The sequence below is a fragment of the Carcharodon carcharias genome, chromosome 2, assembly GCF_017639515.1.
Source record: "Carcharodon carcharias isolate sCarCar2 chromosome 2, sCarCar2.pri, whole genome shotgun sequence".
Classification (NCBI taxonomy): domain Eukaryota; kingdom Metazoa; phylum Chordata; class Chondrichthyes; order Lamniformes; family Lamnidae; genus Carcharodon; species Carcharodon carcharias.
In genome coordinates, this window is record NC_054468.1 from 229,956,090 (window position 1) to 229,980,723 (window position 24,634).

The 24,634-nt window shown below is 44.3% G+C and overlaps 1 protein-coding gene across 1 annotated transcript in view; it reads left to right on the forward strand.

The window, feature by feature from the left end:
• The window catches only part of cd109 (CD109 molecule), a 109,378-nt gene that overhangs the window by 8,806 nt on the left and 75,938 nt on the right, over window positions 1–24,634 (forward strand). Inside the window, exons 3-15 of the mRNA XM_041207702.1 lie at window positions 572–600; window positions 1,543–1,767; window positions 4,814–4,939; window positions 6,165–6,204; window positions 10,484–10,571; window positions 11,985–12,072; window positions 15,143–15,344; window positions 18,218–18,327; window positions 19,468–19,758; window positions 21,139–21,240; window positions 21,337–21,399; window positions 22,663–22,839; window positions 23,521–23,673. Coding sequence (XP_041063636.1) covers window positions 572–600; window positions 1,543–1,767; window positions 4,814–4,939; window positions 6,165–6,204; window positions 10,484–10,571; window positions 11,985–12,072; window positions 15,143–15,344; window positions 18,218–18,327; window positions 19,468–19,758; window positions 21,139–21,240; window positions 21,337–21,399; window positions 22,663–22,839; window positions 23,521–23,673 — 1,694 coding nt within the window. The remainder of the gene's footprint in view (window positions 1–571; window positions 601–1,542; window positions 1,768–4,813; window positions 4,940–6,164; window positions 6,205–10,483; window positions 10,572–11,984; window positions 12,073–15,142; window positions 15,345–18,217; window positions 18,328–19,467; window positions 19,759–21,138; window positions 21,241–21,336; window positions 21,400–22,662; window positions 22,840–23,520; window positions 23,674–24,634) is intronic.

Sequence of the window (24,634 nt, forward strand, 5' to 3'; positions counted from 1 at the left end):
CCTAATTTCTGCTCCTATGTCTTATGGTCTTATGGTCAGTAAGAGGTGGCTTAATTGAAACATATAGGGCCGTGAGAGGTCTTGACAGGGTGGATGTGGAGAGGATGTTTCCTCTTGTGGGAGAATCTAGAATTAGGGGTCACAGTTTAAAAATAAGGGGTCGCTCATTTAAGACAGAGATGAGGAGAATTTTTTTCTCTCAGGGGGTTGTGAGTCTTTGGAACTCTCTTCCTGAAAAGTTGGTGGAAGCAGAGTCTTGGAATATTTTTAAGGCAGAGCTAGATAGATGCTTGATAAGCAAGGGGGTGAAAGGTTATCGGGGGTAGGCAGGAATATAGAGTTGAGGTTAAAATCAGGTCAGCCATGATCTTATTGAATGGCAGAGCAGGCTCGAGGGGCTGAGTAACCTACTCCTGCTCCTAATTCATGTGTTTGGGTGTAGGTTCAGTTCTGCATTCAGGAGATTTCCTTTGACTGTTCAAAAAGAATGAAACAATATTATGTTTCATTCTTTATCACTTTTTCAATGCTGCTGAATAATCGAGGTTATTCCCTGTGTTGTGTATTTCAGGTACCATAGGAACCTTGATCCTTCCAACAGTAAGTATTTTACTATAATAGAGAAGATGTTAAGATTAGGTTCAGCATGGGGCTTGATGGCACATAGCTTCCTCACACTGAAGCAGATTCACAATCCTTCAGGATAGTCCTAGAGTCTCCAAGAATTGTAGATTAATCTGCAGAACCCAGCTGGACACAACCCTGAGGGAAAGAGTCCAGGAAACACTATGTTTTTTTGATTCTCTTTGAACCATCATTCATTAGTTATTAAACTATCCGAACATTGATTTTCACAGAAATTACCTGTAACAAAGCTCCAACCCAGCCATCAGCGAGCTTTGGAAAGTTGCACTGATGGGAGACAAGGGGCCTGATTTTAACTTCTTGCAAGCGGACGAATTTTGATTGGGTTAAAATTGGATTTGAGGCCTTGGTAAACCTACTCTTCGAAGCCTTCACGCAAAAGCCAAGTGCTGCAGATGCTGGAAACTTGAAAAAAAGACCAGAAATTGCTGGAAATACTCAGCATCTGTGGAGAAGGGAACAGGGGCTAATGTTTCAGGTCAATGACCTATCATCAGAACTGGAAAATGTTAGAGATTCAACCGGTTTTAAGTAAAAAGAAAAAGTGGGACTGAGGCAGGGAGAAAAGGACCAAAGGGAAGAAAAACAGAAACAGAAATACCTGGAAAAACTCAGCAGGTCTGGCAGCATCGGCGGAGAAGAGCACAGTTGACGTTTTGCTGAGTTTTTCCAGGTATTTCTGTTTCGGTTTCTGTTTTGGATTTCCAGCATCCACAGTTTTTTGTTTTTATTTTTAAGAACCAGAGGGAGGTGTGTGATAGGGTGAAAGGCTGGATTAAATGACAGAAGGGATGGTGGCACAAGGTAAACTTCTCGATGTATACTTCTGACCATTTCTCAGACTGAGAACAGTTTTTGTGATTTCACGTTTTTGGTTTCTCTCTCCCAACCTCCTAGGAAGGCTTGTCAGTGAGTCACTATCAGTTGGCGGTTCAGGGATACGCAGAGCAAAGGTTGCTGTTTTCCAACTGGATTGATGTGGAGGTTGTTACAGAAACTGTCTCCAGCTTGATTCAGACAGACAAGGCTATATACAAACCAGGACAGACAGTGAAAATTCGAGCCATCTGCATTTACCCTGATCTCAAACCATACCTCGGGAAAATAAGTGTCATCATTCGTGTGAGTACTACTTAAGATTTCTTACAGGTGTCACAAGGTTGTGTTGTTTGCTCCTTTTTCCTGAAGAATTGTAACCACAAGCCTAGAGTTCTTTTTTCATTCGTTCATGGGGTGTGAGGGTCGCTGGCTGGGCCAGCATTTGTTGCCCCTCCCTAATTGCCTTTGAGAAGGTGGTGGTGAGCTGCCTTCTTGAACCGCTGCAGCCCATGTGGTGTAGGTACAACCACAGTGCTGTTGGGGAGGGAGTTCCAGGATTTTGACCCAGTGACAGTGAAGGAACGGGCAAGATGTTTGCAAGTCAGAATGGTGTGTAGCTTGTGGGGGAAATTGCAGGTGGTGGTGTTGCCCTCATCTTTCTGGGTGGTAGCGGTCGCAGGTTTGGAAGGTGCTGCTGAAGTAGGCTTGGTGAGTTGTTGCAAATGTAGATGGTACACACTGCCACCATTAGCGTCGGTGGTGGAGGGAGCAAATGTTTAAGGTAGTGGATGGGGTGCTAATCAAACAAGCTGCTTTGTCCTGGATGGCGTTGAGCTCCTTCAGAGTTGTGGGATCTGCACTCATCCAGGCAAGTGGCTTGTGCCTTGTAGATGGTGGAGAGGTTTTGGAGAGTCAGGAGGTGAGTTATTTAGCTCCACATAATTCCCAGTCTTTGACCTGCTCTTGTAGCCACAGTATTTAGATGGCTAGTCCAGTTCAGTTTCTGGTCAATGGTAACCCCCAGGATGTTGATGGTGGTGGATTCAGCAATGGTAATGTCATTAAACATCAAGGGGAGATGGTTAGATTCTTTCTTGCTGGAGGAGATGATCATTTCCTGGATATGACTTGCAGTGACATTAGTCTGCACACTCTTAACTTGATAATAGGTTTGATATTTTAATCATTCCATTTTATCTAAACTAGCAGAATGACACTGGGGCTAAAAGGGTTAAATTGTGAGACCAGTTGCACAGGTTGGCTTCTCTTCTCTTAAATTTAGGAATCGTAGGGGTGATTGAATTGAGGCGTTTAAGATGATTACTGGGTTTGATAGGGTAAATAGAGAGAAATTATTTCTTCTGGATGGGGGGAATCCAGAACAAGGAAATAAACTGGAGTTAGGCTGTTTATGGATGATGTCAGGAAGCACTTCTTCACAAAATTGGTAGAGGAAAGCTACTGTTGAAGGGTCATGAGGACTCAAAACGTCAACTCTTTTCTTCTCCACCGATGCTGCCAGACCTGCTGAGTTTTTCCAGGTAATTCTGTTTTTGTTTTGGTGTCAAATATTGTCTGATAATGCTCCTGTCAAGTGCCACAAAGCGTTTTACTGTACTATAAAGGTGCAATGCGAATGCAAGTTGTTAATGTTGAAGAAAATTTCTGATTTTCCCTCTTAAAATTGAGGAACTATCCTTAAAATTCGGGATTGGTGTGTGGCATTATCAATAGAAGCTCACTATCCATAACACATCATCATGGGATTTACGTGAGTGTTCTGAGTGAAATAAAATCGAGAATTTAAATTGTGAGTTTCAGGGTGGTAGGCCACTTGAGACTGTTAACGAACAGGGTGTTGTGTATTCCTCACCCTCTCAATGCTGTAAACTGAATGAGCCTCTTTGTCTCAACTGTTGCCTGTTCAGGGACAAATTTAGAAACTAAAGCTGAAACCTATTCCACGGCCAGGGATTGTTTGCTAGTTTCTTTACTCTCCGTGTCAACCAACATGCCGAGTCATTCAGCTGAGCTTGTTTGCCTAATCCCTTGGCTCAGGTGGGTGTTAAAGATCCCACGGCACTTTTCATAAAAGGGAAAGGGAGTTATCTCAGCATCTTGGCTAGCATCCAAATCTCCACCACAAAATGAGACTTGATTCTATCTCACAGCTCTTTGTGAGCACTCGCCACATGGATAATAGCTGTCATGAGGGCAGCAGAGAATACACTTCCAAACTGCTTCATTGGCTATAAAGCACTTTGAGACATCTGATGGTTCTGTGAAGTGTTAGGTAAATGCAAGTCATTCTTTTTTTATAAGATAACATCTTTCTTTATCTGCATTATAAAAGTAGCTCATTTTCATGAAGCCTGTTGAGGTGTAATAGTGGACATATATTTTTACATTTCTCACACCATTACCAAAAGAGACCCTGACCCCAGGTCATTACCACTAGCACAATAGGATTATCTAATAGGTGGCCACTAAAGAATGGAAGAACTTGCATTTATATAGCACCTGTTGTGACTTCAGGATGTCCCAATTAAGCAATGTTGAAGCGCATTGGAAGAAATACGTGCACAGCAGGATCCCACAAATGGATTATGATAGTAACCGGATATTCTGTGTTTGTGATTTTTTTTTATTCTTTCATGGGATGTGGGTACCACAGGCAAGGCCAGAATTTAGTAGCCATCCCTAATTACCCTTGAACTTAATGGCTTGCTAGGCCATTTCAGAGGGCAGTTAGGAGCCAGCTACATTACTGTGGGTCTGGAGTCACATGTAGGCCAGACCAGGTAAGAACAGCAAATTTCCTTCCCTAAAGGACATTAGTGAACCAGATGGGTTTTTACAACAAATGATTACAGTTGTCATCGTCACAATTACTGGGACTAGCTTTCAAACCCAGATTTATTCATTGAATTTACATTCCACCAGCTACAATAGTGGGATTTGAACATACATCCCCAGAGCATTGGCCTGGGCCTCTGGGTTACTAGTCCTCTGATATTATTACTACATCACTGTATCCCCATTGAGGGGTAAATATTGGTCAGGATGCGGAGGATAACTCCCCTGCTCTTCTTTGAATAGTGCCATGGGATCTTTTATGTCCAACCATGAGGGCAGATTATGTCTCGTGTGAAAGGCAGCAACTTTAACAGTTAACACTCCCTCAGTGCTGCACTGGAGTGTCAGTCTTGATTCTTGTGCTCAAGACTATATCAATGCAAATTGTTGGCGTGTTACCATTGAAGTCTACAGCTTCTGCATAAAACATTACAGAACCAGTTGAGCTGAACAATAATTATGCTAAAATGAAATGCATATCTTATTCCAACAGAGCCCACGGAAGTCTGTGATCCAACAGTGGCTGGATTTGGAAACTACATTAGGCGTCATTTCCAAGGAATTTCCACTGTCCCCTAACTCTCTACTAGGCAACTGGTACATACAGGTGACATCCAATGTGAGTACAATCAATCCTACTGCACGGTTTGATAAAACTCATCGTTGACAAAAGCAGTAAACTAAGTCGTGTAGAATGTATGGTGCAGGAACAGGCTATTTGGCCCAGCTGGTCCATGCTGGAGTTCAGCACCTCTTCCGCCCCTCTTCATCTCACTCTATCAGCTTATCCTTCTATTCCTTTCTCCCTCATGTATCTACCTCACTTCCCTTTAAACGTATCCATGCTATTCACCCCAACCACTCCCTCTGGTCGCAAGTTTCACTTTCTCAGCATTCTCTGGGTGAAAAGTTTTCTCCTGAATTCCCGATTGGAGTTATTTTGTAACTATCTTATATTTATGACCTCTTCCCATGAGAGGAAACATTTCTCTATGTCTACCCTATTGAGCTCCTTCATAATCTTGAAGACTTCTCACGCCTCAGCTTCGTCTTTTCTAAAGAGAAGAGTCCGTTCAACCTTTCCTGATTCTAATAACCTCTCAATTCTGGTTTCACCCTTGCAAATCATTTTTGCGCCACCTCCCTTGTCTCTTTTATGTTTCTCTGGAGACCGGAACTGTGCGGAATAAACTCACTGCTCTGCTCGAACGCTTTCATGACCTTGTTAGGACTTAATGCTGAACATCTAATTTTACACCCATGAGATGGGTTCCCACAGACAAACTTAAGTGGGTTTCTGCAATGCCTAGATGTGGGTGACCATCATCTTTTCTACCTGTGCTGCTCTCCCCTCCAGCCAACACAAAAAATACATGGTTGCTGGGTCAAAATCCTGGAACTCCCTTCCTAAAAGCACTGTGGGTACACCACATGGACTGCAATGTTCAAGAAGCTGGGCTCACTGCCTGGAAAGCAGTTTTACCAGGTTTAACCTGTACATACTGTCTCCATGTGTCAAAAGGCACACCGGCGAAACTCTATCATAAAACCTCCCAGTTCTAACTGATTCAGCCCAGTCAATCAGCCTTTATCCCTGAGTTCCAATACTTTTATAGCTAACAAAACCAAAGTGCTTAAAAAAACACTCTCTAAGTGCTCTGTAATAATTTTACTCCTCGGTGTAGCTTCCAAGTGTCTAGGTCAACCCTGGAGGTTTGGTAACCTTCTGTTAACAGTGGGTAAATATTGTTTAGTGGTGAGAGATAGAATCTGGCATTATGTAATTTTAAGATTCTTCTGAAAAATCTCAGACTGGACATGCTAGCTTTGTTATTCTATTACAGGGTCTACAGAAGGAAAAGACTTTCACTGTTGCTGAGTATGGTGAGAAACTTGTGATCTTTTTTGCGCAGAGATTGTACGGTTTACCCTATTATATGTAAAGTCTAGACGGATGAGGATAGCAGGCACTTGGGAACACTACCACTTGCAAGTTCTCCTCCAAGTCGCACACTATCCTGACTTGGAAATATATCACCATTCCTTCACTGTCGCTGGGTCAAAATCCTGGAACTCCCTCCCTAACAGCACTGTGGGTGTACCTACACCACATGGACTGCAGCGGTTCAAAAAGGCAGCTCAGCACCCCCTTCTCCAGGGCAATTAGGGATGGGCAATAAATGCTGGCCTTGACTGTGACGCTTCCATTAAATGCATCTATGCTATTTGCTCCAACTACTCCATGTGGTTGTGAGTTCTCATCACTCTCTGGGTGGGTGCGGAGGAGGTTTTCCAGAATGGTTCCAGGGACAGGGGATCTTAGCTACAAGGTTAAGTTGTAGAAGCTGGGGTTGTCCTACTTGGAACAAAAGAGAATGAAGGGTGGTTTGATAGAGGTGTATAAGATTATGACAGGTTTAGACAAGGTAGACAAGGGTGGTACAAGAACTAGGCAACATCAGATTTAAGGTTTGAGGCAAGATATGCAAAGGGGAGAATGTGAGGAGGGACGTTTTCACGCAGTGATGTGACAATGACCTGGAACTTGCTGCCAACGAGCCTGGTGGAAGTGGAGATGTTCAATTATTTCAGAAGGAAATTGGATGGGCACAGGAAGGAAATAAACTTTCAGGGCTAAGAGCAGGGCAATGGGACTGACTGGCTGCTCCGTAGAGAAACAACATGGACTCAATGAGCTAAATGGGCTCCTTCTGTTCCTTTAATGGCTTTATGGGTGGAATTTAATTTAGGCGATGGGCATCTTGTCCAGCTGGAGATCCCTGTGGCACCTGCTTGGGGAAGGCCCATCACATTAGAGATTTGCCATATTAAATGGCCACTGTCGGGCCTGCCCCATGATCAAGGACCCTGGGGGTGGAAATCCTGCATCTGCCCCCACAGCTGCCAGCCAATCAGAGGTCAGCAGCTCCCTAATGCAGGCTGTGTTGCCTGGGGAGTGGTGGCAGTTGCTGGTGATGGACCCAAAAGTGTTCCAGGATCAGTGAGGGATCCCAGGCTACAGGTGATTGAGGGTAGATCAGGGGTTACAGGGAGGGTGGGGGGGGGTGTCACTAGTTAGGGGGTTGCAAGGGGAGGGGGAGAAAAAAGGGTCTTCAGCGCCCTACCCCCTTCCCCCACTTCCTGAGGGCAGTTCCCTCAATCATGCACTGAGTGCCTGGCAATGAGGGACCCCCCCCCCCACCCCCCCATTGGCGCCTGCAAGCAAACTTGCCAAGGTTTGCTTTTTGGGTTCCTGCGTGGTGATTGCTCCGCCTACATCTGAGTTACCGCCAGGGCAGTGGATTGAGGCCCATGCCTGAACATTAATCGCTCACTTCAGATCCTCAATTGGCGTTGGAGTGGGTAGACCTTACATGAGGCTTCCAGCCCTGGCCTTTATTGGGGCAAAGACAGGAAGATGGCAGGGTTCCCACCGGGCACCCTCCCACAGGATTAAATGCGCCTTTGCATTCAAATACACCTGAGGGGAGGCATTAAATTCTGCCCTATATAGCTCCTTGGCTAAAGAAATTCCTCCTGAATTCCCTATTGGATTTATTGGTGACTACCTTATAATTACGATCCCTAGTTTGGATTGCTCGACATGAATAATTCTTGCAGTAGTGAGCACTGTCCACCTATCCTGAAAGGTAGAATTACTGTCCTTCAGTTAAAATAGTCGTTGGCCTACCCCTGCTCTGACCTTTACCCCTGTGTGAGCAGAGACGATGCATTTACACTTGGCACGCTCACCTGTAGTTGGGAACAGGTAATTGAAGTCTGTCCATGCACGATCAAAGGTGGACCAAGTGCAACATGCCATACCTTAAACTAATTTCTAGCAACATAGAACAGGAGGAGGCCATTCAGCCCTTCAGGGCTATCCCATCAGTCAATTAGATCATGGCTGCTCTGCATCTTTACTCCATCTACCCGCATTGATTCAATAATCCTTAATACCTTTACCAAATAAAAATCTATCAATAAGAATTTCTATTTACTCCCTGCAACCACCCCCCCAACCCCCCACCCCCTCCCCCGCCGCCCTCGCAAGCCTTGCTAAAGGTTTGGTTGCTAAATTGATTGACAGCACAAAAATGGGTAGGAGAGAAGGTTGTGAAGGGGCCATAGGCTAAGTGAGCAGGCAAAAATTTGGTAGATGAAGTATAACATGGAAAAATGTGAACGTGTCGACTTTGGCAGTAAGAATAGAAAAGCAGCAAATTATTTAAATGGAGAGAGATTGTAGAGCCCTGCAGTACAGAGGAATTTTGGTACATGAATACAAAAAGCTAGTATGTAGGTACAGTAAGTCATTCAGAAGGCAAATGGAATTTTGTTGTTCATTGCAAGGGGAATGGAATATAAACGTAGGGAAGTTTTGCCTCAGAGTTACAGGGTATTGGTGAGACCACATCTGGAGCACTGTGTACAGTTTTGGTCTCCTTATTTAAGATAGGCTATAAATGCATTAGAAGCAGTACAGGAAAGGTTCCCTGATTCCTGAGATGAAGGGGTTGGATCATGAGGAAAGGTTGGACTGGCTGAGTCTGTATATCCATTAGAGTTTAGAAGAGTGAGAGGTGATCTTATTGAAACATGTAAGATCCTGAGGGGACTTGACAGGATGGATGCTGAACAGATGTTTCCCCTTGTGGGAGAGACTGGAGCTAGGGGACACAGGTTAAAAATAAGGGGTCTCCCTTATTCTATGGAGGCTGGGACATTGAATATTTTAAGGCTGATTCGGATAGACATGGGAGTCAAAGGGTATAGGGGTGGACAGGAAAGTAGAATTGTGGCACAGTCAGATCAGCCATGATCTTATTGAATGGTGAGCAGGCTTGAGGGGCCAAAGGGCCTACTCCTGCTCCTAACTCATATGCATGTATGTTTTTTTATAATTCGTTCATGTGATGTGGGTATCGCTGGTTATACCAGCATTTATTGCCCATCTCTATTTGCCCTTGTTCAAGAGTCAACCACACTGCTGTGGGTCAGGAGTCACATATAGGTCAGGCCAGGTAAGAATGGAAGATTTCCTTCCCCAAAGGGCACCGGCATTGATTTTGTGGTCATCATCAGACTTTTAATTCCAGGTTTTTACTGAATTCAAATTTCACCATCTGCTGTAGTAGGATTTGAACCTGGGGTCATATAGACTTGAAACGTTAACTCTGTTTATCTCTCCACAGGTTCTATCAGACCTGCTGAGTTTTTCCAGCATTTTCTGTTTTTTTTTTCAGATTTCCAGCATCCGCAGTATTTTGCTTTTATCCCCAGAGCGTTATCCTTGGTCTCTGGAAAACTAGTCCAGTGACAATACCACCGCCTCCACACCCCCCCCCCCCCCCCACCCAAGGGAGGGAATTCCAGATCTCCACTGTTCTTTATGTGAAAGAGTGAGGTAGAGAGGTAGAGCAGTGTAAGGTGGAATTCCAGAACTTGGGGTCTAGGCAACTGAAGGTACAGCCACCAATGATGGAGCAATTATGAATGGGGCTACACAAGAGGCCAGGATTAGAGGAGTGCAGATATCTCGGAGTATTATGAAGCTAGAGGAGGTTACAGTGATATAGAGGGGTGAAGCCATGGAGGGATTTGAAAACAAGGATGAGAATGGACTGGCACTGATTTTAAGGTTCTGCCCCCCCTGTTCTTGACTTCTCAGCAGCTGAAACATTTTCTCTCTATCCACCTGATCAACTCATTTAACCTTCTTAAACACAGCAACTAGATCACCCCTTAATCTTCTATACTCAAGGGGATACAAGCCTAGTCTACACAATCTGTTCTAATAACTTAACCCACTTAGCTCATTCTGGTGAATCTGCGCTGCACCCTCTCCAAGGCTAACATATCTTTCTTGAGTTAATCCGAGGAAACAGGCAGCTTTTGAAGTGTAGTGACTGTTGGAATGTAGGAAACGGGGATGCCAATTTAGGCACAGCATATCCTGCGGACTGTGATGAGATAATGACCAGATAACCTGCCCTCGTGATGGGGTAAATATAGGCCATGGCGCTGGGGTGAACCCTGCTGTTCTTCTTTGAATTGTGCTGTGGGATCCTCTGCATCCACCTCGGAGCAAGGCAGTCGCTGTTTTACTCGGGTTTCCGTGCTGGTTGAGCTCAGTTCACTGTTTGCTGATTTCCATTTTCAGTGTTGTCCCGATTTGAAGTTTTGATCAACACACCGTCTGTTTATCTTCCACTCGATCGAATGAGCATAACCGGAACTGTTACCGGACGGTGAGTCGTTCAGGGTGTGAAAATGGATGCAGGAGTGTTGTGTGGTAACTAAGAGATAACGTAGTGAAGTAATAATGGATCATTTGGCTAGGCCTAGGTCAATGGTTAGACTACAGCCATTCAAGGAGAAAGCTCACAGCATCTCCTCCTTGGAGAAACTAGGGAGGGTAATAAGTGTGGCCTATTCTCCCACATTCTATACTCCATAACCTTGAGATCATTCAAAACTCTGCTGCCCATATCTTAACTCACACCAAGTCCCCTTCCCCATCACCCCCTGTGCTCACTGACCTACACTGGCCCTCAGAAATGCAATATCTTGATTTTAAAATTCTCATCCTTGTTTTCAAAGCACTCCACAGCCTCGCCCCTCTCTATCTCTATCTACCTCACAGCTATCCAAGATAGCTACGCTCCTCTAACCCTGGCCTCTTGTGCATCCCCAATCATAATTGCTCCACCACTGGTGGCCGTATCTTCTGTTGCCTCGACCCCAAGCTCTGGAATTCCTGCCTTACACCTCCCTACCTCTCTACCTCACTTTCTTCCTTTAAGACACTTCTTAAAACCTACCTCTTTGATCAAGCTTTTGGTCATCTAGCCAAATATCTCCTTTTGTGACTCAGTGTCATTAGTTAGTTTTATACTGATCCTGTGAAGCAGCTTGGGACGTTTCATTGCATTAAAGGCACTATATAAATATAAGCTGTTGTTGTTGCTGTAGTGTCTCGCCAGCATTGGCCATGTGCTGAGAACCAATGGAAGAACAAGCCTGTATGTAGACAGTATTGTACATTTTATATAGCTCAGAGCAATGCAGACATGACACCAAGTGTGCAACAGGTTTATCTACAGGAGTTTTAAAATATGTCTGCAATCACAAAACGTTTGCACTCATGCTTACAGCTCAGCTTCTAATAGCTTCTGTGGTGTCTGTTTTCTTTGCTCTAAGTCCACACCTAGGCTTAAGGAATCAAGCACAATGAGCATAGATCAGTTACCAGACTCACATAATAAAACACAGATCAATTAAACCATTGAAACCACAGACAGCAGCGGGCTTGCTCTGTGGTTGCACAGGCAGTGGGAGACCTTGCTGATACTCGCAAATAATGATTACCTGAGCAATGCGAGGAGGGTGCTCAACAGTGCCTCAGTCTGGAGTTCACACTTTAGTGAAATGGTTGGAAAAAAACTTTCACCCAAAATTACCCCTTTAATCTAAGGAGCTGTCATGGCGGAAGCTCGTTTAACAATCTGTGTGATTGTGAGCTGCTTTGACATTTTTAAAATTGGTTCTTGGGTTGTGGCATCATTGATAAGGGCAGCATTTAATCACCTATCCCTCTGATGAGTTTAGAGGTTATTCTCGCAGGACTTGTGTGGCATTGTGCATATCTTGTCTCTTTTCAGATACCTGTATGGAAAACCTGTGAAAGGAAATGTGACAGTCACCATATCCTTCCCACACATCTCATCAACGATAAACAAAACTTTGGAGGTACGTTTGGAATTTTATTCCTTCCTGCATCCCTCCTCCTGGTGCCTTCAAACCCCTGCTCAGTCAGTTGACTCTTCATAACTTACTCAAGAAGGCATCTCAATACAAGTTGGTTTCTTTTTTAGACTCCAACAAAATGGTCGTTAGAGGGAATTACATGGAATATAGCCTAGAAACAGGCCATTCAGCCCGACTGCTATATGTTGGTGTTTATGCTCTACATAATTTCCGCTCTAATTCATCTCAATCTATCGGTATACCCTCGTATTCCTTTCTCCCTCATGTGTTCATCCAGCTTCCCCTTAAATGCATCTATACTATTTGCTTCAACCCCTCCATCTATAATAAAATAAGAATTGGGAGCAGGAGGAGGCCATTTGGCCCCTTGAGCCCACTCTGCCATTCAATATGATCATGGCTGATCTAATGTGGCCTTAAATACTTTCCTAATACCCCTCCATAACCCTCGACCCCCTTGTCGATCAAAAATCTGCCTAACTCAGCCTTGAATATATTCAAAGACCCAGCCTCCACTGCTCTCTGGGGAAGAAAATTCCAAACACTAAAGACCCGCTGAGAGAAGAAATTCCCTGCTATCTCCATCTTAAATGGGTGACCCCTTATTTTTAAACTGTGCCCCCTATTTTTGGACTCTCCCATGAGGGGAAACACCCTCTCAGCATCTACCCTGTCACTCCCCCTCAGAATCTTATATGTTTCAATAAGATCGCTTCTCATTCTTCTGAACCCCAATGAGCATAGGCCCAAACTGCTCAACCTGTCCTCATAAGACAACCCCTTTCTCCAAGGAATCAGCCTGGTTCCACATTCTCACCACTCTCTGGGTAAAGAAGTTTCTCCTGAATTCACTATTGGATTTATCAGTGACTATCTAACATAGTGCAGGACCCTAGGTGTGTTCTCTCCTTATCCTTCAAGTGTGAGCAGATCATCAAAAGACAATCAACCACCCTCTGTCCTCAACTCAAAGTGAACCCTTATTTCTATAATATACCAGCACAGCCTCATTTTCTTTATTCTTTCATGGAATGAGTGCATCACTGGCAAGACCAACATTCATTGCCCATCCCTAGTTGCCCTTGAACTGAATGGCTTGCTAGACCATTTCAGAGAGCAGTTAAGAGTCAACCACGTTGCTCTGCAGTCATGTAGGCCAGGTAAGGATGGCAGATTTGCTCTCCTAAAGGAACATTAGTGAACTAGGCGGGCTTTTATGTCAATTGCCAATAGCTTCATGGCCACCATTACTGAGACTAGCTTTCAATTCCAGATTTTATTAATTGAATTTAAATTCCTCCAGGGGTTTGAACCTGTGTCCCCAGCATTAACCTGGGCTTGAAGATTACCAGTTCAGTGGTGTTACCATGAGACCATCATCTCCCACCCCAACGTACCTCACAATAAGGTCCATTGTGCTTAGAAAGAAACAAAGAAAGAAAGACTTGCATTTATACAGCGCCTCTCATGACCTCAGGACTTTAAGGCTGCAGCATTTCAAGAAGGCAGCTCACCACCACCTTCTCAAGGGCAATTAGGGATAGGCAATAAATGCTGGACTAGTCAGTGACTCCCTCATCCCACAAATGAATAAAAAGAGGATGTTCCAAAACACTTGACAACCATCGAAGTACTTTTGAAGTGTAGTTACTGTTGAAATGTACGAAATATAGCAGCCAATTTGCGCACAGCAAGCTCCCACACACAGCAATGAGATAATGACTGGATAACCTGTATTTTTTAGCTATTGGCCAGGGCCAACATTCATTGCCCATCCCTAGTTGCCCTTGAACTGGGTGGCTTGCTAGACCATTTCAGAGAGCAGTTAAGAGTCAACCACATTGCTCTGCAATCATGTAGGCCAGGTAAGGATGGCTCCATTTCAGAATAGTGCCACGGGATCTTTTACATCCACATGAGGGGGCAGACCGGGCCTGGGCTTAACATCTCACTTGAAAGGCAGCACCTCAGGCGGTGCAGTACCCCCTCAGTATCAAATTGCCCAAACCTGTATGGAGACCTTTCACATGTGCCGGAGAAGGCAGTCTTGGCATTGGGCAGTGGGGGTATGGAACTAATTGGATAGTTCTTGCAAAGCAACCAACACAATCACAGTGGGCCAAATGGCCTCCTTTTCTGGTGTGTGATTCTGAGATGAAAACTCTAGTGAGCTTTTGTTTTTAAGAAATTATCCTCCTCAGTGAATGTCGGAATACATGCTGAATCTCCCCACTATCCATATCCTGGGGGTTACCTTTGGCCTTTGGTGAGAAACTGAATTGGACCAGCCACATAAATACTGTGGCTTCAAGTGTAGATCAGAGGCTGGGAATTCTGTGGTGAGTAATTCACCTCCAGACTCCTCAAAGCCTGCCCACCATCTACAAGGCACAAGTCAGGAGTGTGGTGGAATACTCCCCACTTGCCTGGGTGAGTGCAGCTCCCACAACACTCAGGAAGCTCAACATCATCCAGGACAAAGCAGCCCACTTGATTGGCAGCCCATCCATTACCTTCAACATCCACTCCCTCCACCACTGACGCACAGCAGCAGCAGTGTGTACCATCTACAAGGTGCACTGCAGAAGTTCACCAAGGCTCCTTAGGCAGCGCATTCCAAACCTGCAACCTCTACCACCTAGAAGGACAAGGGCAGCAGATGCATGGGAACACCACCATTTCCAAGGCACACACCATCCTGAGTTGGTATTATATTGCCGTTCCTTCACTGTTGTTGGGTCAAGATCCTGGAACTCCCTTCTTAACAGCACTGTGGGTGTACCCAAAACACATGGACTGCAATTAGGGATGGGCAATAATAATGTTTGCCTAGCCAGCGACACCCACATCCCATGAATGAATAAAAGAAATTGTGAATTTCCTGTGAATGATTCCCTAACTCTGTTTACCAAGTAAAAATACCACGATATTTCAGCAGAGTCTAAACTGCTTAGTTTCATCACAAGATGATCCATCATTGAGTTAGTAACAAAGTGATGATGTGTAAATATACTTCAGCGGACATTAACTCTCTCCACATCTTCTTCCGCAGACCAATGGAACTGCCCATTTCATCATTCCTTCTACTGAGCTTCAGGAGTTCTTTCTAAATATGTGTGCAAGGTTGTTTGGGCTAAGTGATTCATTCTTGGCAAACCAGTCATTCGAATTGCTGATGAACAATACTTTTGAACTGCACAAAAATTATGCATTCTCAATGAGAATCAAAGCTGCTGTGACAGAATCACTCACAGGTAAGGTGTGACCACAAAATGATGCCATTTACTGTGTACAGCCTTTGAAACCCCGTGAGGTTATTAGCTGCTTTTAATTGAATGTCACTTGACCTCTAAGCGTGTCAGCTGAATTACTATCCAGCCACCTAGGTGACCAATGGGAACGTAGGACTCTCCCCAACACCCAAAGGAACACCTCTATTCCCACAAAGGTTTCAGGCTTCACTTATATGACCCAGAAATTTTAATTCTAAGTAACGGCCCAGATGAAGTGCTCCTGATCTTGCTGGCCAACAGTTCTGCTTTCAGACACCTCATTTACAGGATGAAAGACCCACATTTCTCCAGTCCTTCCTACTCATCCTGCCCAGCCTTGGGTACAGCTCATAAAATTTAACAGCATAGAAGGAGGCCATTCAGCCCATCATGCCTGTTGTCACAATCCCAGCTGATGTTAATAATGGACAAGTCAGATCCCAGAGTGAAACCTGGCTTGCTAGATCTTAACTCTTTTTTAGAAGCCATGGAGAAATGTTACTGAACAAATTCACAGGAGTCTGCGATGAATTTTTAATACAAAGAATAAAATATTTATTAAAACAAGAAAATATTACACCCGATAAAAGGGTTGGAAGGACTGCAATTCAAACACAAGAAACTAATTCAAATTCCCACTTTTCCTTTACCCAGCAACACCTTTACAGACACATAAACCAGTGAAGAGTTACCACTAGCTTGACACAAACGCTTTGCGCTTGGGACCAGCACCTTGCAAATGGTTTTCTCCTGGTGAATTCCTGATCATTCACTTGTGCTTCTCATCCAACCCATCTCTCCCTGAGACACACAAAAAAAACACACTCTAAACTCAATGTTTCTTCAACTGCAGAGCAAATAAATGAGCTCTCTGAACTCAGTCTTCCAGTAGCACCTCTGCTAAACTGATTACTTTACTGAGCCCTATAACTGATTATTCTGTTAACCCCTGGCCCACTAGCCTTGCGGGTTTTCTTCTCAGAGCTTCAAATCCCTGCCTTCTCTCTGACACACATACTGAACTTCCTCTCTATTCCTGTCTTTTTCTGAGTCGGTGACTGGATCACTGTCGCTAGGCAACAGTAAAGTTTTTCTACTTTTCTCTTTTTTTCCCACTGAACATTCAACCACTTTTAACCCATCTCTTTAACTACAGGGGTTTTAAAACCTCATTAAAAATGTACATACAGAAACAAACCCAAAAGAGCAGAAACCCTTTAGTCACAAGTTCAGACTCTCAGGCATCAAGCATCATAAACAAAACCTAACTGAAACTGAAACCATTTTTAACCTCACAAATAATAATAAAAAATCCACTTAAAATTATACGTTGTTCATAACACTGTGCAGGCTCTTTGAATGAGGATCCGATTTAGTCCCACTCTAAGAATATGTACAGTCCACCCCTACAAATTTTCTCCCTTTCAAGTATTCATCCAATTTCCTATTGAAAGCTACCATTGAATCTGTATTCATCACTCTGTCAGGCAGTGAATTGAAAATTCTAAATCACGTGATGCATAAATAAGTTTTTCTCCATGCCTCTGGTTCTTTTGTAATATAGGGAAATGTGATCGCAAATTTTTGCACGGCACACAATAACTGTACATGAGGTAGGTGACCAGGTAATTGGGTTACAATCTGCAACTGCTCAAATCAGGCATAACTATCGAGTTGAACTTGTTCCCAATAGTCTGATATGAAACTCCATTTTTCAGTGCATTTTGTTAACCTGTTGAAAATATTCAGTTGCGGATCTTGGTTTGTATCTGCCTAACGCTGTGACTGAGTTGGAATGTTAATAGATGTTAAACTGTTGAAGCTTTTGATTGTGCTCTCATCAGGGCAGGTGCAAGAGTGCCAAATTTCGAAGGAAGCAACAATTTATACTGCATGAGAAAACGGTGCTGACTGGTTGGCAAGTCAACACTGATTGGTTGAGGTGTTGCCATGGAGAATGCACCAGGGCACTATTGTCCCCTGAGCTTTTGCTGAAACCAGAAAAGGCTTAGTGCCTGAACAAAAACAGAATTACCTGGAAAAACTCAGCAGGTCCGACAGCATCTGTGGAGAGGGAAACAGAGTTAACATTTCGAGTCCGTATGACCCTTCTTCAGTGCTCTTTAGAGCTTCAGAGCTTTTTAGCCCTGAAGGAGGGTCATACGGACTCGAAACATTAACTCTGTTTCTCTCTCCACAGATGCTGTCGGACCTGCTGAGTTTTTCCAGCCTTTTCTGCTTTTATTTCAGGTTTCCAGCTTCCTCAGCATTTTGCTTTCATCCCTGTGTAAAAATATGTGTAGCGTTGAGTTGGGGAAATGGCAGTGTAGTGGTAATGTCATTGTACTAGAAATCTGGCGGGCCAGATATATGCTCTGGGTGTGTGGGTTCAAATCCCAACACAGCAACCAGTGGAGTTTGAGTCCAATAAATGTGGATGAAAGCTGGTCTGAGTGATGGTGACCATTACATCTGTCATTGAATGTTGTGAAAACCCATCTCGGTTCACTAACACCCTTTAGGGAAGGAAATCTGCCATCCTTACCTAGTCTGGCCTACATGTGACTCCAGACCCATAACAATGTGGTTGACTCTTAACTGCCCCCTCTGAAATGGCCCAGCAAGCCACTCAGTTCAAGGGCAGTTAGGGATGGGCAACAAATGCTGGCCCTGCCAGAGACACCCACCTCCCATGAAAATATAAAGGAGAAAGTGCAAGTGAGCCACCAATCAGAGTCTCTCCTTTTCAACAATATTCAAGTTCTGTACTAACAAGTGACGGATAGATATTAAGCTGAGTGATTTCATGCCTGATTGCTGGATCAGCTCAATGTTTATCTGCTTTATAATCACAGGTGTGACGCAGTCCACAGATGTAAATGTCACTGTTTCATTCTTGAAGTACAAGCTGGAGATTCTCAAGCATCAACAAACCCTAAAGCCGCCTCTGAACTTCACGGCCAATGTAAGCCCTTACTGAAAACCGATGTGACAGCGGCGGCCCGATTCTAACCAGGCCTGAGGGGGAGGGGAGGAGCCGGTACTGGCAGAAGGGGAAAGTGGGTATGTGGGGCGGGGGGGTGGGTGAGGTGGAGAAGGGGAGGGCAGGTAGATGGGGAGGGGGGAGGTGGACAGAGAGGGGGAGGGAGGGGAAGGGGAGTGTGAAGGAGAGGCAGAGGTGGAGGGGGAGATGGATGGGAAAGGAGAGGGGTGGGGGAGGGAGTGCGAGGGAGGAGGGGAGGTGGAGAGGGGTGTGTGAGAGGAAGCAGAGGGCAGGTAGACAGGGATGGGGAGGAATGGGAGGTGGAGTGGAGGAGTGGGTGAGAGGCAATGGGGAGAGTGAGGCAGTGGTGGAGATGGGAGGTAGAGGAGAGTAAGGGTGAGGGTGCGTGACAGGGAAGAGGTTGGGAGAGGGGTTGAGAGCGGAAGGGGTGTAGGATTCTTTGCCACTTAACCTGTTCCATTGGCTCCACTGCCTCCCACACATTGCCCCGCCCACTCCTCATCCATAATTTCGGCTCTGCTACAGCACCGATTCACACCAAGTAACTCAGCAACAAATTGGAGATCCACCCAGATCATACTGGTCTGTTTGGTTCAATGTCACAACAGGCAGTTCTTCGAGAAAGAGCTTGAATTTTTATTTCTTACGCCCTGGTCATTGCTGGCAAGACTGGTGCTTTTTACCCAACCCTTTACTTTCCCCGAGAAGCTGGGGCTTTATCTAGAACTTTATCTAGAACTTTATCTAGAACTTTATCTACAACTTTATTGTGTTTTCAGGACATCACCTCACTTCACAGAGTTGGTTTATGTTTGACGTGCAATTACTGCTATTATGTGAGGCATTTTGTGGCAGCTATTTTGTACAAGCAGGATTCCACAACCAGCAAATGAGATTCATGACTAGATATCTTTGCAATCTTTTGAGAAGATAAATTTAGTTTAACATCTCACCAGGGCCATAAGATTTAATTTTAACTTGCTTTTTGTGCTTTATTGATGAAAATAATAGTGGCAAGAATTGCTAATTTTACTAAATATATTCCTCCAAATGAATCCAAGAATCCTGCTCATGTCAATTTTATTATTGCTTTGGTTTCAGTTGAATGGGCTAAATGCTTCTCTTGTGCATTTCAAGGTTCAAGTTTCTCGTATCGATCACAGAAAACTGACAGCACAAGACAGAGAGAACACTCTGATTGTCCACGTAACACAAACCTCAAACCAGCCATCTGATTCAAATCCAGCATTTGCCACTGAACAGTTAGAATACAACCGTCTTGTTAGTAATGCCTGGAGCACCTCGTACACCTTCAAGATCACTGTTCCTGAGAGTGGATTTGTTAAGATTCAGTTTCCGTTGCTGCCAAACACTGTGCACTTATCGATGAAGGTAGATGCTGGACCCTCTTAAAGAAGCTCTCTCTCTCACACACACACACACAAACACACACAGGTACACAAACGCACACACTCACCTTTACACACAAGCAAACACACATGCATACACGCACACTCACCCTTACACACAAACCACACATACACTTACATACACTCACACTTGCACTCACTCATATATATGCACACTCACACTTGCACACACTCACATACACGCACACATACACTCTCACACTTACACACACGCTTACATACACACACACTCACCCTAAACAGACATGCATCCACACACACACTTACACACACACACACACTCACTCACCCTTTCATGCACATGCACACACACGCACACACATACACACACACCCCCATTCTCATACTTAGACACACACAGACACTCTGTCACACTGACACACAAATGCACACTCACACACACACACACACACACACACACATACGCTCACACTCACATATATACTCTCACTCACTCACACTCACTTAGACTTGCTCTCTCACAGACTCTCACTCAGACGCATGCTCACACACACACTCCCACTCACTTTCACTCACAGTCTCACTCAAAAACACACTCAGACACAAATGCACACACTCGCACACGCACAACTCATAAATACACGCTCAGACTTCCACAAGCATTCACTCCCACTTACACAGAAATTTTCTCAATCCCTTAAACACAAAGGACGAAATGTTATGGTCCCATCATGGTGGGTCGGGACACAAAATGCGGCAAGCAGTTTAAAGGTCTATTGACTGCGGTGGGATGGGAAAATCCCACCGGCATTGGGGGAGCCCGTAAAATTCCACCCGAAGACAAATGCACAGAGACACAGACAGACACACTCAGACTAATACAGTTACACAGACTGACACACAGGCAGACTGGTATGTATACAGACTGACACACCTGCGCACAGAGAGACACACAAACACAGTCTAACTCACACAGGCTCAGAAACACACATATGCACACACAATACAGTTGTGTGGAGGCACACAGCATTTCTAAATAATTTTTGCATTTCTTAATGATTAAAGTGGATTGTAAATGAAGTTACATTCAAATTTGCAAGACTTTATCCGAATCTTGAGAAAAGAAATTACCCAAAGACACAGCACCCTCTCCCTGCTATTTATTTGAAGCTGTTAGAAGCTAACACTCCATATTGTGCATTCTTCAGTCCTAAACTAGACAATTTCAAGCCAAGGATTGTCTGATGTAATATCCTCCACACTGGTCAGTTCATTAATTCATTCAGTAAAGAATCAAATGGCGTCAGTAGAATTTGGGGCTTTAGACACAGGTAGAACCTGTACACATTGTGACTGACTGTGGTGTTGAAATTCCCAACAGATTACATTTGAGAAAATGACGAAATATATTTCAGTGAACAGTAATGTCCATTTGTCCAGGACACCATTCATCCAGCTTCAAATGGAGAGTTCTCTTGTCAAGGTAATATTCCTAACCATAATCATTGGAGAGAAATTCATCCAGTTAATCTCTGCATCTTAATTTTAAAGTGTGTTAATGGACTTCATTTATTTCTAGGTGGGGCTGCCATTTGAATTTGCCATTGAAAGTTCAGAAGTATTGAACGAAACCAACTACCAGGTGATTGCATCAGTAATTTAGAATTTAAAGGGAAGATCTATTTATGCAGCAAGGTATCACACCTCTTAGGGAGATCTCAGTAGTCAATAAATATTGTCAATGTGCATTATGTTAACAAACATGGTGACCATTGACAATGATGTGGTAAATACCTGAATAATCTAAATTTGGTGATGTTAGTCGAAGTGTGAAAGTTAGATAACCTTTTGGTTGTTCAGAATTATGCAGAGCATAGACCATACTCAACCAGCCCGGGCTTGAAAAACCCAAAACATAAAGTCTACTGTTTGATGTGAACCCGCGATCGGGTAGCACTTGCTGAACAATCCCAAATGTGTTAATAGTTACACTAACGACCAATTTAAGATATTTAGTTGAGCTAATAATGTGGTTTATTTAAGCTTCCTGGAAATGACATACATTCACACTCAAGGACTCATTCTCTGCAAACAAGAGGAATATGTTCAAGCTTTGCAACTTTTTTGAATTACATCAGAACTTGTTCCAGGGGCCCGGGCTCGATCCTGACCTCGGGTGTCTGTCTGTTTGCACGTTCTCCCCGTGTCTGTGTGGGTTTCCGCCGGCTGCTCCAGTTTCCTCCCACCATCCAAAGACGTGCTGCTTAGGTGGATTGGTTTACGGTTAAATTGTCCCTCTGTGTGTGTGTGTGTGTGTGTGTGTGTGTGTGTGTGTGTGTGTGCATGCCCTGTGATGGACTGGCATCCTGTCTTGGGTGTACCCCGCCTAGTGCCCATTGCCTATCGGATAGGCTGTGACTCCCTGCGATCATGAATTAGTTGAAGTGGTTTTGGAAAAGTGAGTGAGTGAGTGAGAGCTTGTTGCGTTCTTCGTTAAAGGTGCTAGATGAATGCAAGTTGTTGTTGCTGCACTGGGGTCTCCCTGCAGCCTGAGAATTAGCAATTCCTGATTTAGGGAAATCTCTAACCCCACTGGCTCCTCCATCCACGCTGGCTTCAGAAATGAGCCAGGTGGTAATTCTGCCCTTCAGCAAGCTCCCAGAAATTGCACTGCTTTGCCCCCTGTCCCATTCATTTCCTGACCGATTTATTTCCAGGAGGCAGTGGAACTCCAAGAGGAATTTCAAGGACCTCCTGTTGTTTAGTGCTGAATTATAAAACATTTGGCGTGAGTTGTAAATTGATGGAATGCAGATAAACCTTTGTCAGCCCCTTTGTAATCTTGAGCCTGAAGTGTATTGAGGGTAAGCCTTTCTACCTGCGCTTTTCCTGCCTGCTCCCTCAGGTGGTATCAAGAGGGCAGGTGGTATTCGCAGGCAAAAGTCAGCTCACCACAGTTGAACTGACGCCGGAACTTTCTTGGGCACCTTCGGCCAGCCTCATTGCCTACTATATTACAGAAGATGGTCAGATTGTTAGCGATGCTTTGGATCTGAATGTGGAAGGCATCTTTGCAAATAAGGTGAGACATTTGATTTATGCTTAAACTTATTCTCGGGAGCTGGACAGCAGTCATTGTCCCTCAGCTCAGCTGCGACTCTACTGCTGGTTAGTTCTCAGCTAATCTGGTCACTTCAGTTACCTGTATCCCATCCCACGACAAGTCACCCGGGACATTGTCTAAGCAGCACTTCACCAGCTTTGCGTTCCCCATATCTCTGTGGGTCCAGGCTGTGAAAGATATTCCAACTGTTTCCATTCTTGAAATGTGCCCAGACCATCTCAGTTGTCTTTCTAGCATTTAATTACATTAAATACTTATGAGACTTTGCACAGCCAGAGATGCTTGAGGCAGATGAAGAACGTGCTTACGATTGTTTTCATGGCTAGTTTTCCCTGGAACAGGTCACTAGACTGTTGCCAGAGGCTATCGCTTGAGAGGTGTCACTTCACATCAAGCACGACTGACCAAGAGTCTCACCCAGCCCTCTTGCCTGTCACAGGTGTGGAAGGATTTGCAGGTTGACAATCAATCTGTTGGCCAGGTTATGAACACACCTTCCGTAGCTACAAGTCCTGGAGCTTTTGGCTCAGAGGCAGGGACACTACCCACTGCAAAACAAGACCTCCATCTACATTAAAGGTGATAGATAAATGCAAATTGTTCTCACTGATACTGTAACGATTATTTCAATCGGTACAGGTCTCATTGTCCTGGAGCAAGGATCAAGTCAAGCCAGCTGATAATGTCTCACTCAGTGTATCCACCAGTGAAGACCAGTCCTTTATTGGGGTCTTAGTGGTGGACAAGGGTGTTCAACTCCTCAAGGGAGGGAATGACCTCACAGAGGCAATGGTAAGTGCTGATTAAAATAACTTCGAGAAACTTGATTGCTGTGATCTACAAATATTTGACAGAGGCTAAGCAATAACTTAGCAATAACTATTAGCCTTTCTGCAGTCAATTTACCTGAAACAGGAAATCACTATTCAGTTCTGGGTTACAGGTCAGGGTTTTCAGAATAAGTCCCATTTCCTTTTTTTTACTGGATGGGATTCTCTTCAGTGTTTTTGGAAATCGCCTTCCACTATCCTGTTTATTTTTCCATGAAAACCACAAAACAATGACTAGTAATTATGGAGAAACATATCTTCATCTGCAAGAGCCTTCAAGTGCAAAAGAACAGGCAGTTTACAATGATTGTTGTAGGTTAATACAGGTTTGCCTAAAAAGTGGAGCAAGCGTTGTACCTGTACAAATGCTAAGAAGCCACATGGTATGGTATCACCATTAACACAGCCAAACATGTTGCAAAATCTTAATATTAGAGCCAGACCATTCGAGGGTGATGTCAGGAAGCACATCTTCACACAAAGGGGAATTTTTCTTCATTCATTCATGGGATGTAGGCTTCGCTGGCTGGGCCCAGCATTTATTGCCCATCTCTAGTTGCCCTTGAGAAGGGGGTGCTGAGCTGCCTCCTTGAACCGCTGCAGTCCATGTGGTGTAGGTCCACCCACAGTGCTGTTAGGGAGGGAGTCCCAGGATTTTGACCCGGCGACAGTGAAGGACAGTGGGACTCTCTCCCCCAAAGAGCTGTTGAGGATGGGAGTTAATTTAAAATTGCCTAACTTGAGAGTGATAGTTTTTTCTGTTATGCACGGCTAGCAAAGGTTATAGAACGAAGATGGATAAGTGGAGTTATGATGCAGATCAGCCCTGATCTAATTGAATTTCGGAACAGGCTTAAGGGGCTGAATGGTCTTCTCCTGCTCTTATAATGTACGAGCGACTAAGACTGAGAGCAGCTGGGGGT